Below are 14,493 nucleotides of genomic sequence, written 5' to 3' on the forward strand. Positions count from 1 at the left end.
TTGAGCAGTAGAAAAGGGCATTATGATCAAGAGAAACTAAACTGAATAATTTACAGGGCAGTGAACAAGTAATTCTTTGAATAATTTCCTCTAATGATCCAGTATATAGTGTAGTACTTCTGTTTAATATCTTTCAAAATCAACTGTTCCAAATAATATCAACAACAGAAATATTTTCTTCAAACCCTACTGATTGCTGTCTTTTTTTTTTTTTTTTTTTCAATAGAAAATACAATCTGAATTAACAAGCCATGAGATTAGTTTGGAAGAAATGAAGAAACGAAACCGGGGTAAAGATGCTGCCAAAAGAGTGCTTTCCCAAATTGATGTGGCACAGGTATGCAAAATTTCCTCCATCTTTCTTTCACTCATGCAAACAAACAGCATGAGTAGTACTATTACTATAGCTAAAATGTTCTTCTGTTTTACCTGCTCCTTTCTAGCTAAGAAATTAGAGTAGGTAGAGCATACCGGCCGTATCTTCCTACTGCTCGTTTTTCTGTTACGGCCTTCCTATATAGTTGGCAAAAGTTCTAGGGTATGCAGAGCTGATGTAACCAACTGACAGGGACAGTATATACGGGCTGTTTTGAATGTGCTGCAGTTGCAAGGAATAAAACTACAGTGAGGCTTTTTGGTATACCTTTTGAGGTACTCGAAAATATTTACAGTTAAAAGTATTTGAAAATATTTGGAAATTGTGGTGGGTTGACCCTGGCTGGAGGCCAGGTGCCCACCAGAGCCGCTCTATCACTCCCCTCATTCACTAAACAGGGGAGAAAAGGCATAATGAAATGCTTGTAGGTCGAGATAAGGACAGGGAGAGATCACTCACTAATTATCGTCACGAGCAAAACAGACCGAACTTAGAGAGGGAATTCATCTAATTTATTACCAAGCAAAACAGAGTAGAGGAATGAGAAAATAAAATCAACTCTTAAAACACCTCCCCCCACCCCTCCCATCTTCCCGGGCTCAACTTCACTCCCGGCTTCAACCTTCCCCCCCTCAGCGGCACAGGGGGACGGGGAATGGGGGTTACGGTCAGTTCATCTCACGGTGTTTCTGCCGCTTCTTCATCCTCAGGGGGAGGACTCCTCTCATCGTTCCCCTGCTCCAGCATGGAGTCCCTCTCACGGGGTGCAGACCTTCAGGAGCAAACTGCTCCAGCGTGGGGTCCCCCACGGGGTCACAAGTCCTGCCAGCAAACCTGCCCTGGCGTGGGCTCCCCTCTTCACGGGTCCACCGGTCCGGCCTGGAACTTGCTCCAGCGTGGGCTTCCCATGGGCCACAGCCTCCTTCAGGTGCCTCCACCTGCTCCGGCGTGGGGTCCTCCACGGGCTGCAGGTGGAATCTCTACACCCCCTCATCCTTCCTCCATGGGCTGCAGGGGGACAGCCTGCTTCACCATCGTCTTCACCACGGGCTGCAGGGGGATCTCTGCTCCGGCGCCTGGAGCTCCTCCTCCCCCTCCATCTGCACTGACCTGGGTGTCTGCAGAGTTTCTTACATCTTCTCACTCCTCTCTCCGGCTGCAAAAGCTCTCCCTCTCTAAGTGTTTTCCTTCTTAAATATGTTATCACAGAGGCGCTGATTGGCTTGGCCTTGGCCAGCGGCGGGCCCGTCTTGGAGCCGGCTGGCATTGGCTCTGTCAGACACAGGGGGAGCTTCTAGCAGCTTCTCACAGAAGCCAGCCCTGTAGCCCCCCCGCTACCAAAACCTTGCCACGCAAACCCAACACAGAAATATTTGGTAGAACTGCATTTGAAATTTATGCTGAGAAGTGCATTGCAGTCATTCAATTTCAAATGTTAGCTTTTGCTTTGTTTCATCTGCTTTAATAGCCATAGAGACCTGTTTGAAATCGATGACTTAATTAGCACTTAGAAAAATATACATTTTTACCTGTTAATGTGTGATGGGTTCTTGGCTGTTTTGCTGCTTTTGTTTTTGGCATTAGTGCCAAAGTTCCCCAGGCTGCAAAACCAATTGTCATAATTCATTGAGAAAGACAAAGAATTTTGTTATGGTATTAACAGTAAACAAGGCCATCTTTTCACCTCTGTCAAATATTTCTAGGTATCTTAGCTTCAGTTTTATATTTTATTATGGATAAAATTAATGGCTTTTAAACAATGAATTAATTTGAAATTAAAAAGTTGATTTTTTTTTTTTTTAATGGTTTCTCTTATCTACAGGACTAGCTTTTCTTTGCTGAGAATATTTACATTTCCTTATTTTTCTGTCTCCCTTTACACTAATTCACCTTCTGATGGTCACCATGGCAGCTGTGATGTTTCCTGTATTTCATCTGTGAAATGCAGGCATCAGATGAGTTTGTATCTAAATGTTTATAAATTCAACAGCAGCAAGGGAGCACTAACCTTTCTAGATGTCTTTTTTTTTTTTTCTCTTTCCTTAATCTATCTTTGTGCGGATATTTTTTTCTTCAAAAGGCTTCTCTAGATGACCATGTGCATCAGTTTGATTTCTGACAGATTGGTGGGGTCATTTTGCGAATCTATTTTGCTGACATTAGATATAATATGAATAAAAAAATAGCACATTTTAGCAAATTACAATAGCAAATTACATTACATGCATAATGTAATCTACCAAAAAGGGTAAAAGCTGAACCCTGTGTTCCAAGTATTTAAGACTATATTTGATTTTAGGCCAGTGAACTCTTGAATTCTTTTCCAATTTTTCCAATTCTTTTACCCCCTAAGTACCTTTAGGGGTAAAACATGTTTCATTTTTTTTCCTGAAGAGCATTCTCACTTATAAATAACTACTTCATGAATTTCTTTTTCTTGCATTACGTAACATTTCTCATTTGACATATATTTACTCTAATATTAGTTCAATTACCTAGACAGAAGGTAAACAATTATGAAAATAAGTAATTACAATGAGATTGTGAAACAACTGTTAAGTGACCAAATTTGTCCTGGCTTTTTGGATTACTGTAGGTTGACAGTTAAGTTCTGATTTTTAAATTTAAGGGAAAAAGGACGATTAGCAAAACAGAAATCTATTTCTGCCATAGTGATTTAGGACCTAGTTAGTCATACTAGGCTAACAATTGTTACATGGAAGTGAAATCTTGTCTGAGGAAGGGCTATTTTTGGAAATTCAATAGTAAATTCTTTGCGAGAAGAAATTATACAGCAGACAACTGACATTCTTGTTTCTTTATTACTTTCGTCTGTCCTTTAAGGTAAACACACTTGTCAGAGTAAAAAGATACTCAGTTGACTCCCTTCCCTTACCACATTACTAATTCCTAGTGATATTTTAACATTATTTATTGTAATAAAATATAAAACAACATTAAATCCCTAAAAATATTTAATTACTTGTAGCTTTACTTTTGAATAACTATGGATCCTTTACTTCTAAATAAGACATTTTCCTCAAATCAAAAATGAATGATACTGACTTAGTTGTGGGCTTTCCTTTTCTCCCATCAGTTGTTTCTGTGCTCTTTATCTAGCCCAACCAGGTTTGCCTACTGACCATTTGAATATTGCCATCAATTCAGTTGTTGAGATGAAGTAAACTCAGCGGACTACACATTTTAAGTATTTAAGAAGTCTCATGTTACTTCTGACCACAGATCCATTTAGCTCAAACCCATATCTCCAATAGTAGCCAGAAGACAGTGGTGAGGTACAGTAAGGCGAATATTTAGTGATGCTTCCCAGTGATTTGCAGCTAAGCAACTTCTGGGACAGAGATATTTAAAAGCTCATGTTTAAATGCTTTCTGAAGTCTTGTAAATTGCTGGAATACTCAATTTAACAGCTAGTTACACAGTTTAACTGAATGCTATGTGAAGTTGTCCTTCCTTTTGTTCATTTTGGTTTCCCTATATGAGTTTAACTTGGTGTCACTTTCTTCATGAATTTTGAGAAACAGTTAATAATCATTTGCTAGTCAACTTTTTGCATACCACTAATTTTACTCCTCGGCAGTTGTCTCTTTTCCAGACTGACTAGTATGTTAAATCGTACTGAGACCTTTAGATACATAGCTTTGATTGTCCTGTTGTTGTTCTTTATATGTTTTCTATTTTTACAATAACTTTTTGTGATGAGGTGATCAAAACTGCATACATTATCCAGGAACAATATAGCTTTATACAATGACTTTTGTACTGTGACAGGTATTTTCGGTTTTGTTCTTTATGTTCCAAATAATTCCAAATATCCACTTTGCTTGTTTGGCTGCTTTTAACTATTGAGCTGATTTTTTAACTGTCAGAGATAAATATAAGTACATAATATAACTGTTACAGTTATCTATTATAACTCAAGTGAAAGTGCTAATAGATAATTTAGATCCCACTTGTGTATCAAACTTGGTGTTTCTTTCATGATGTGCATTACTTTTAATTTTTTTGGATGAATTAAATATAATTTGCTTGTTTTTTTCCTACAGCTCCTCAGTACTGTGCAATCCTTCAGTGACTCGTCACACATGGTTTTAGTTTTCTCTACCATTAATACTGTCATTCTCTCTCTTTTCTAGATAATTTTTAATTGTTGACCAACAGAGATTGTAACAGATACTGATGTGGCATTGCAAGCTTCCCACAGGACTTGATCTTCATCAAGTTGAAGTGTCACAACAAGATGAAAAACTAATTATGTATGAATTTAGTGTATGCAAACACACTGAAGAAAAATAAGACCACTTATTCTTACCCTTTGTTTCCCATTTTTATTAAATTGTTCACATTTATCTAGGGAAAGACTTCCTTTCTTACCTCGTTGGATCTCAATTTCATTGAGTATTTAATGAGGGAAGTTGTTGGAAGGAGCTATTGGAAATCTACAGTTTTCTGTATTATCCAGAATTGTCTTCTGCTCATGATTCCTGCCTCCTTCACAGAAATCTGATAGATGTGGGAAGCACTTTTACTAATGACTATCTATAAGCTAATTTTAGTCCTTATTGTAGTTTTTCTCAAGTTTGTATCATACAAACAGCACTACATTGGTATAAAGTGTCCAGGATATGAAGATAAAAAAATCAAAAGTATGTTTGCAGATGCTAAGTTCCTATCTAATTACTTATCCATTTCTTAGAGACTTTTTTTTCAAACAGTAGAAAAACTTATTCTGCTAGTACTTTGCTCTGTACTTCTAAAAAGAAATTAGTTCCTATTCAAGTAGATAATTAAAATGCCCTTTCTTTATTTTTAATTATTTCCCCTCCCCTTGAGGTAGGGATCATGTGATCAAGCTATATAATTAAAGCACAAAGATAACAAATTGTGAAAATAGTGAAATTAGAAGCTGTGCTTGTCATAGATTTTTCTGCCTTCAAATTACTTTCTTTTTACTCTAGGTTATGCTTTTTAAAATTGAAATAGAAATCAATTTTATACTCTAAATCTCCGCTTTGTGCTAGACCTACTTACTGCCCAGCCACTTTATTAGGGTTTCTTTGAGGGACTAAAAGATTCACTCCTCATACCAGGAAGCAGCAACATGGTAGAGCTGATGAGTGTCCACTCTGGAATGTGAGTTTGTTATTCTCAAGCCATTAAACATCCATTTAATGAAAACTCTCCCTTTCTTCAGTTGAGTATATGGACTCTTTTGTCACAGGCTCTGCTGCATCCGGTCCCCTGGATAATACAATAATTTTTTTCCTCCTGTGAAGACCAAAGTTCTCTGATGCTGGTATTTTCCCCAAAAGTTTGAAATTCTTTCAATAAGAAACTGCTGGTTGATAATGGATTCTATGTATTCTGAAACAGATCTAAGACTTGTCTTCAGAGTTGATTTGACTTCACATTTACTACTCACTCATGTTTACTTTTCAGAAAAAGCTGCAGGATGTCTCCACAAAGTTTCGCTTGTTTCAGAAGCCAGCCAACTTTGAACAGCGCCTACAAGAATGTAAAAGAATTTTAGATGAAGTGAAGTTGCAGGTGCCCAAGTTGGAGATGAAGAGTGTTGAGCAGGAAGTAGTACAATCACAGTTGGATCATTGCATGGTGAATATTCAAAGATACTGTCTTTCTATTTGTTTCCTGCCTGTTCTGTCTTTCAAATTTAAAGCATTTTCAATTATAATGTCAATATTTCTTTGGGAGATATTAGAAAAGATTCTGAGGAAGATTTAAGAGCAAAGTTACAGAATTAAATTTATGGGAACAGTTTTAGTTAAAGTTCAGGTTTTTTCAAGGAGAGGAGGATAGAGAGAAGGGGTTAATCCTCTTTGTCCTACTTGCTTGCAAATGAAATTAGAAAGACATTGTACACTTAAAATTGTATTAAATTTCAAAGTTTCCCAGGATATAATTACATGGTGAAATAGTTCTAACAGTCTTACAGTAACTTTATCCTTGCTAGATTTAATTCTTTCTATATATAATGTCTTTCTATATAATTGTCCGAGCAGCCAGGGATCAGGTTAGGAAAGCTAAAGCCCTGACAGAATTAAATCTGACCAGGCACATCAAGGGAAACAAGAAGAGCTTCTGTAGGTATGTCCGTGATAAAAGGAAGACTAGGGAAAATGTGTGCCCCCTCTGGAAGGAAATGGGAGACGTGGTTACCCAGGATATGGAGAAGGCTGAGGTACTCAATGACTGTTTTGCATCAGTCTTGCACCAGCAAGTGCTCTAGCCACACTGCCCAAACCTCAGAAAGCAAAGGCAGGGACTGGGAGAATGAAGAACTGCCCACTATACAAGAAGATCAGGTTCAAGAATATCTAAGGAACCTGAAGGTGCATGAGTCCATGGGACCTGATGAGATGCATTCACAGGTCCAGAGGGAACTGGTGGATGAAGTGGCTAAGCCACTCTCCATCACATTTGGGAAGGGGTGTCAGTCCAGTGAAGTTCCCACTGACTGGAAGAGAGGAAACATAACCCCTATTTTTAAAAATGAAAAAAAAAAGGAAGACCTGAGGAACTACAGGCTGGTCAGTCTCACCTCTGTGCCCAGCAAGATCATGGAGTAGATCCTCCTGGAAACTGTGCTCAGATACATGGAAAATAAGGACCTGGTGATTGGTGACAGCCAACACGGCTTCACTAAGGGCAAATTGTGCCTAACAAATTTGGTGGCGTTCTATGATGGGGTTACAGCATTAGTGGATAAGGGAAAGCAACTGATGTCATCTACCTGGCCTTGTGTAAAACATTTGACACTGTCCTCCATGACATCCTTGTGTCTAAATTGGAGAGACATGGATTCGATGGATGGACCACTCAGTGGATAAGGAATTGGCTGGATGGTCACACTCAAAGAGTTGTGGTCAATGGCTCAATGTCCAAGTGGAGAACGGTGACGAGTGGTGTTCCTCAGGGGTCGGTACTGGGACCAGCACTGTTCAACATCTTTGTCGGCGACATGGACGGTGGGATTGAGCGCACCCTCAGCAAGTTTGCTGACGACACCAAGCTGTGTGGTGTGGTCGACACGCTGGAGGGAAGGGATGCCATCCAGAGGGACCTTGACAGGTTGGAGAGGTGAGCCCGTGAGAACCCCATGAAGTTCCACAAGGCCAAGTGCAAGGTCCTGCACATGGGTTTGGGCAATCCCAAGCACAACTATAGGCTGGGCGAGGAATGGATTGAAAGCAGCCCTGAGGAGAAGGACTTGGGGGTGTTGGTGGACAAGAAGCTCAACATGACCCAGCAATGTGCACTTGCAGCCCAGAAAGCCAACTGTATCCTGGGCTGCATCAAAAAAGGGTAACCAGCAGGTCAAGGGAGGTGATTCTGCCCCTCTACTCCACTCTTGTGAGACCCCACCTGGAGTACTGCGTCCAGCTCTGGGCCCCCAACGTAAGAAGGACATGGATGTGTCGGAGTGAGTCCAGAGGAGGGCCACGAAGCTGATCAGAGGGCTGGAGCATCTCTCCTATGAGGACAGGCTGAGAGAGTTGGGGTTGTTCAGCCTGGAGAAGAGCAGGCTCCAGGGAGACCTTACAGCAGCCTTCCAGTACCCGAAGGGGCCTACAGGAAAGATGGTGAGGGACTGTTTACAAGGGTAAGTAGTGATAGGACAAGGGGTAATGGATTTAAATAAAAGAGGGTAGATTTAGATGAGATATCAGGAAGAAATTCTTTACTGTGAGAGTGGTGAGCACTGGAATAGGTTTCCCGGAAAGACTGTAAATGCCCCCTCCCTGGAAGTGTTCAAGGCCAGGTTGGATGGGGCTTTGGGCAACCTGTTCTAGTGGAGGGTGTCCCTGCCCGCAGCAGGAGGGTTGGAACTAGATGATCTTTGAGGTCCCTTCCAACCCAAACCATTCTATGATGCTATGACATGTTGTTCTCTTCTTCTGCCATGCCAAAGACTTCTCAGAAGCATGGGGTGCTAATTAAATGACTGAAAAAAAATAATTTGAAAATATGTAATTATGTGCAGAAAGCTAAAGATTACAAAATGTTGTCTTGGTTTCAGAATGAGAAACAAATTACTCATTACTCACAAAACTGAAAAAAAAAATCAAACCCTTCTCATTTCAGTGAACTTTCAAGCAATGGTCATGTATTTTCACTATGTGCGAAGTGCAATCAGTTCAGTCCCTTTCTAATCCCCTCTTCACATCTTGCACATGAGTTTATCTCCCTGGATGGGCTCTATTTTCCACAATATGCTACTGTCATGGAAGTCCATGATGTAACCAAACGAGATTTTGCAATGCACAAGTCTATTCTGGCCAGGAAACACAAAACAGAAAGGAAAAACACAGATTACAACTTCCATGAGATAGCATGCTGTAACTTTTCTTACAAGAGTAAAAGACCTGAATATGTCCTAAAAAATATGAGGAAAATCTATATGTATCCCTTTACTATCCCTGTGATCCTGTAACCCTTTACTGTTGAAGGGAAGTAAAGATGAACACCATGTGCTTGATGATAATAAGATAGAGATTTTAACAGTAAAAATTGGGCCAATCAGATCCTTGTCTTCAGCTGTGGGGTTTTTTCTGGAGCAATGGCATGCCTGAAGACGTTTTTGTCCCTCGACTTCTTTCAGATCTAAATGTAAGAACTTAAATTAAAAACTGTGGAAGAATACGATTCTATTTCTTTACATCTTTTTTTTTTTTTTTCTTAAATGCAGTTACCCTTAAATTCATATTCTATTTCTTTACATCTTGTTTTTTTCTTAAATGCAATTACCCTTAAATTCATATTCTTATCAGAATGACACAGTAATTAGAAGCTCTGTGCTGAATTAAAGTATTCTCACTCTGCAGTTAGCTTTTGCTGCCCCATCTTATTCTATAGAAGACTTACACTGTTTTTAGAGGATCTTTATATACAAAGAATCAATTACTGTTTCTATTGTAAAAATCTAGTTACAGTATCTCATCAGATCTTAAACAATGTGCATCATTCAATAGCTTCCTAATTTGTTGACAGGTTTTCAGTGATGAAGAATATTTATCATATTAAGCACCTAGAAAGCAGTTGGAATATATACATACCACTTTAAGTAAATAAAATAATAATCATGTTAAGAATTGGCTTGGTAATTAACTTTAGATTATGGAGAAAATGTGCTTGGATATTTTTTTGTCAGAGCTGCTGAAAAAAAAATCTTGTCTTTACTGTCCAGATGTACTAGACACAGATTTTACATTGTGGGAGATACTGCTACTGAGAAAAAAGCTCAAAAAATCACAGGTGAAAAAAGTACAGTGTAATTTAATTTGCAGTTCTGTCAAAGTGTATAGGACAGTAAGTTTATTTTTCAACATATGATGGCAAAATGCTAGAATGCAGAATTCAGCTAGACAACTCAACAGTAAAGCTTCTCAACAGCTTCACATTTGCCATTCTTCGCATACCTGTGTGGTAAAGGACACGGTGTATCTCTGTGCAGTCCTTTTCCACTGTGAAATTTCCACGTCAAGGCAGAATTTAATCTTTGATTAAAAAGAAAAATAAATTCAACTTCTGCTCTACTTACATGACTGTTAATCTGGACATTTATGTGGCTGTTAAATGGCTTGAGATACCAAGCCATACATTGTGGTGATGGTACCAACTTTCTGCATATGGAATAAAGAAAGAATGCTTTCATTTTTCTTACAATCACTCATTTGAAATATTAGGGAAACGTATTGTGTTTAAAGAGTGCTTGCTTATTTAATATATTTTGACTTAACCTCATTATATTATTTTTCATGTAGATTTTTTAATTATTTAATGATGTTGTGAATAGTATTACATTTAGTAAATGTAAGGGAAATCCTCTACCCAACCAGTCTCTAGAATTATTAGTATGAAAAAAAAGTCAAATTTGTGAGTTTAGTGGCTGTTTGTAGTTTAAATACATCCAACAAGCTGTATGTATTGACAGAAGACATTTGTTGTTGTTTTAAATATTGCATTATCTAAATCAAGTTGAAAACAGCATTTGTCATATCTTATAGCAATTACTGATGGTACATACTTTCTTAGCTATAACATTTCTGCCACTGGTTTTGGTGACAAATCTTTGAAACCAATATTAGTAAAGATAGGCTGTTCTGAATCTGTTAATTTGAACTCTGATTAAGAGACTCATGAATTTTTCTCATAACCTTTTTTTATTACACATACACACTCAGGGTGAATTTTCTCTATCCTTAGGTCACATATCATGGTATCTCCCAACTCCTTTAGCTTTCAAATGGGAGTAGAAGGTGCTCAGAGTCATGTATGATGGTGTTTTTATACAGCAAACAGCATAAAGACTTCTAGGGCATCTTTATAATATCTTCAGTAGTCTTCTGGTTTACTTATTTTAATGGTGGTATTTCACTTTCATATTTCTATTTGATTAGAAATTATATAAAAGCCTGAGTGAGGTGAAGTCTGAAGTGGAAACAGTGATAAAAACTGGGAGGCAGATTGTTCAAAAGCAGCAGACGGAGAACCCAAAAGAACTGGATGAAAGGCTTACAGCTTTGAAGTTGCAATATAATGAATTGGGTGCAAAGGTAAGCTCTGTGTTTTTAGTATAAAACTATGCCCTCTTTTTAACTTGCAAAGTGAAAAATAATCTTACTATGGTAAGTAAATGGAGGGTTTTTTTGGTTCTCTCAAGGCATGCACATTTTCTAAACAGTGGGATAGAAAGAATGGAGGCAAAGGGAATCATCAGGATGGCTATTCAGTTGTTCTAAGAAAAAACAGAACCTCCTAGAAAAATATAAAATTGCTTTATTACAGTTAAAAATTATACATAGTATTTAAAATTTTTTTTCTACTAGTTCATTGATTTTTAGGACTCAAAGGGGGATGTTGTTTTCTCTTAATACCTTAAACAGTCACTTGTTTCAAAACACTTCAGATCAGGAAAATATTTAGATTTTGTTTGTGATTTTTTTCATGTTTTACTTAAATAGCTACTTCATAGAAGAGACAATTCTACCTTTTCATTTCCTTCTGCCTCTGACTATACAGACTTTTAAGTATTTCATTTCCATTTGTTGCTTTTCAAAATTCTGTTCAAATAACATTCTTGCTACTGCAGCTTCCCTCGGGAGGCGTTTGTGTACCACTCTGCTTTGCTTCATCTGCACTCTTGAGTGCACTCCTGAACACGTGTTCAGTTATTGTCATAACCGTTCCCTGGTTTAAATGGCATGTACAACCCTGACTTACCTTTTCTTCTATATTAATATATAAACCACATAGAATATTGTTTAGTTATAACTATGTGGAATAACTACCATTGTTGTACAACTCAGATACCAACAAACTCTGGTTTAGAATTTAGTCCTTTGTTATCCTTCACTCTGTATGGGTTGTCAAATTACTTCATGTTGGGCAAAAGAGAATCATCACCCTTTGAGGTCTGTAATGAGGAATGTATTACCTTGGAATAGAACTATTTAGGAAACTTCTGTTAAAAAAACACACACCAAAAAACCCAAACAAACAAGCTAAAACAAAACAAAAAACCTAACCCCCTGATATTTATACAGTGCTTAATGTATGTTAGCATATGATTAAGAGGACTACATGAATACTTTCCCAATATTCTCTTATCTAATTTAAGAAAAAAAAAAAAAGTGCATTGATCCCTAAAGGCTTTTTATTCTGGGTCTGCATTATCTCTGGAGCATATTGCCTGCTCCTGAAATGCAGTCCTCTACAAGGATCTTTGAGCTCTGAAGAGGAGTTGTGGCATTGTCCTAAAAAAGACTTCATGCAAATAATTCTGTTAACAACTACCCTTCATTGCCTCGCTTTCTTCCTTCTGCCCTCACTAGAACTATCCACAGAACTTCTAAAAAAAGTGTAGGATTAGAGTAAATTTGGTGCTGTAACTGGCTGAATGAAGGTTGTGAATGACAGATATAGTTGCCTGTTTATTTCTAAAATGTGTGCACCTCAAATATACAGAATAAGACACATTGCAAATTCTTTTTGGTTTTTTTGTCAGATTTTAAATTATTAAAACCATAAATTGTTACTAACTAGGAAAACGAGCCCATGGTAATACTGTGAGAGTATGTGTTTTAAACACATAATAATAATCAAGCCCCACTGACTACAGTATGATAGAACAATAAGAGTTACGTTATTTTTGACAGAGATAATACTCAATTGGGAATCTGAATTAAAATAGTTCTCTCTTGCTAGAAAAATAAAGTCATTAAGAGACATCAATCTTTTGAGTGTCAAGAAAACTGAAGAGTCTGCTTAAGGCGTGGACAGCTATAATTTGAGATTAGATAATAACTTTGGTTTCTCCATTGTTTTAAAAAGGGTTGTAGCATTTAGTCCTACATTATGTTTAACATAACATCAGGCAGGTACCATTGTTTTAGGAAATCTCTCTTAACAAATGAAGGGATAAAAATGTGCCATTAGGAAGCCATTACTGGTCTGAAGTGAGCCGTATTGCAAATTGATGTGACTCAAAAATCTGCAGTGCTGTGTTTAGTTTTCTTGTCCTTGATGTAATTTCTCCCATTTTCATTTAACTAGCATGGTAGTTAACAGTTTTAGAGAGAGTCACAAAGGCCCAGAGATACAGAACTAAAAGAATCAGTTAACCATTATCAGCCCTACTTGATTGCATTGGGTCAAGGTCTGGCGTTTTAAGAGAAAAATTTTAATAGTTATAACTAATAGTAAGTCTCAGGACTGAAACGTGTAGACTCACTTGTGTGATTTCATATGTACTGCTTCAGGATGTGCCGCTATATTTAAAACAATCTTTAAGCACATTTTTAAGCATATGGAATGGTTTAATTTAAACATGTCGAACAATGCTGAAGTGTTGTGCTCTTAAATGGACAGGAAAAATATGATAATTTCTGATAATTTCTCTACCTACTGTAGTTTTTCTATATGTTTTAGGTGTCATAACTTTAGACTCTGAACCTTGAAAGTCTTCCCTTTAAGAAGAAGGGGAAGCTGGGAGGGTTTGGGGGTTTTTTCCTTCCTTTTTTTTTTTTTTTTTTTTTTTTTTAGCATAAACAGGTATGGATATAAATGCCATGATTATTCCTAATTGTTTAGGTTGTATCAGATCTTAAACCTCTCTTTGGTCTAGGACTGAGTTTTGTCTGTTCAAAACTTGGAGTTTTGCCCCACATTTTTAGCCAAATATGCTTTAAAAACATGATGGATAATTTTGCAACTTTAGTAGGGCCCTTAGTGTAAATAGATTTGAGATGAAGTTGCAAGAAAGCAAAATGTCATTTGAATATCATGGCGTAATGGTTACATTTATGAGAAGTATTCCATGCCTCTGCTTACTTATGCATTCACTTGGCAGTGTTCTCTCTCTGCCACAAGCAGATATACAGATACACATGCAAACTACCGTGTTACACCTCAGGTAGTTTTAGTCGTGAGTGGCTGTGAGGTAGGGTCAGTAGCATCCTTGTGCCAAATCTCTCTACGGTAATTCATCAGAACAGGGAGCTGGACTCTGAAAGAAAGTGACAGTAATAATGTTCTTGCTGCTCTCCCCAGGGCATCGCATGCAGTAGGGGCTATTGCTTACAAGGTCAGGTCTGGCCTCACAACAGCACTGCTGCGCGGGATTTTTTGGCTGTAACACTAAAAGGCCGTAAAATACCTTTCTTTTGATTCGAATATCTGCTTTTCTCATTTTATTTTTATGTATTATATCCAAGGATTCTTGCAAGTCAACTATTTAGCATAGCTAAAATAGCTTTAAAATCTAGAGAAAATTTATGGAGAGAGTATGTTTGATATCACTGTATGAAGCAGAAGGCCTTTAGAGGGCACTGTTTCCTATTTTTCTTTAGAAATGCATCTTTACATTTGCAGTACAAACAGAAAGTGATTAATCAGTAACCTCTGGATATATACAATGTCCGTGGAAATAGTCTAATATTATCGATATTATATACAGAATTTAGAGATGTATATGGCAACGCAAATATTCTTTCTGTGTTTGGGCATGTATCAGTAACTTCATTTTACAGCATACCAGGTGTTCAGGATTCTTACACAAATAATCACACTTAGGGTAG

At 37.6% G+C, this 14,493-nt stretch overlaps 1 protein-coding gene across 7 annotated transcripts in view; it reads left to right on the forward strand.

Moving 5' to 3' along the window:
* Positions 1 to 14,493, forward strand: part of DMD (dystrophin) — a 1,313,294-nt gene that overhangs the window by 601,505 nt on the left and 697,296 nt on the right. For all 7 annotated transcript variants that reach the window (XM_054840966.1, XM_054843533.1, XM_054803063.1 and 4 more), the window contains 3 exons: positions 227 to 337; positions 5,837 to 6,010; positions 10,816 to 10,971. In XM_054840966.1, coding sequence (XP_054696941.1) covers positions 227 to 337; positions 5,837 to 6,010; positions 10,816 to 10,971 — 441 coding nt within the window. The remainder of the gene's footprint in view (positions 1 to 226; positions 338 to 5,836; positions 6,011 to 10,815; positions 10,972 to 14,493) is intronic.

The sequence above is a fragment of the Grus americana genome, chromosome 1 (genome assembly GCF_028858705.1).
Source record: "Grus americana isolate bGruAme1 chromosome 1, bGruAme1.mat, whole genome shotgun sequence".
NCBI lineage: Eukaryota > Metazoa > Chordata > Aves > Gruiformes > Gruidae > Grus > Grus americana.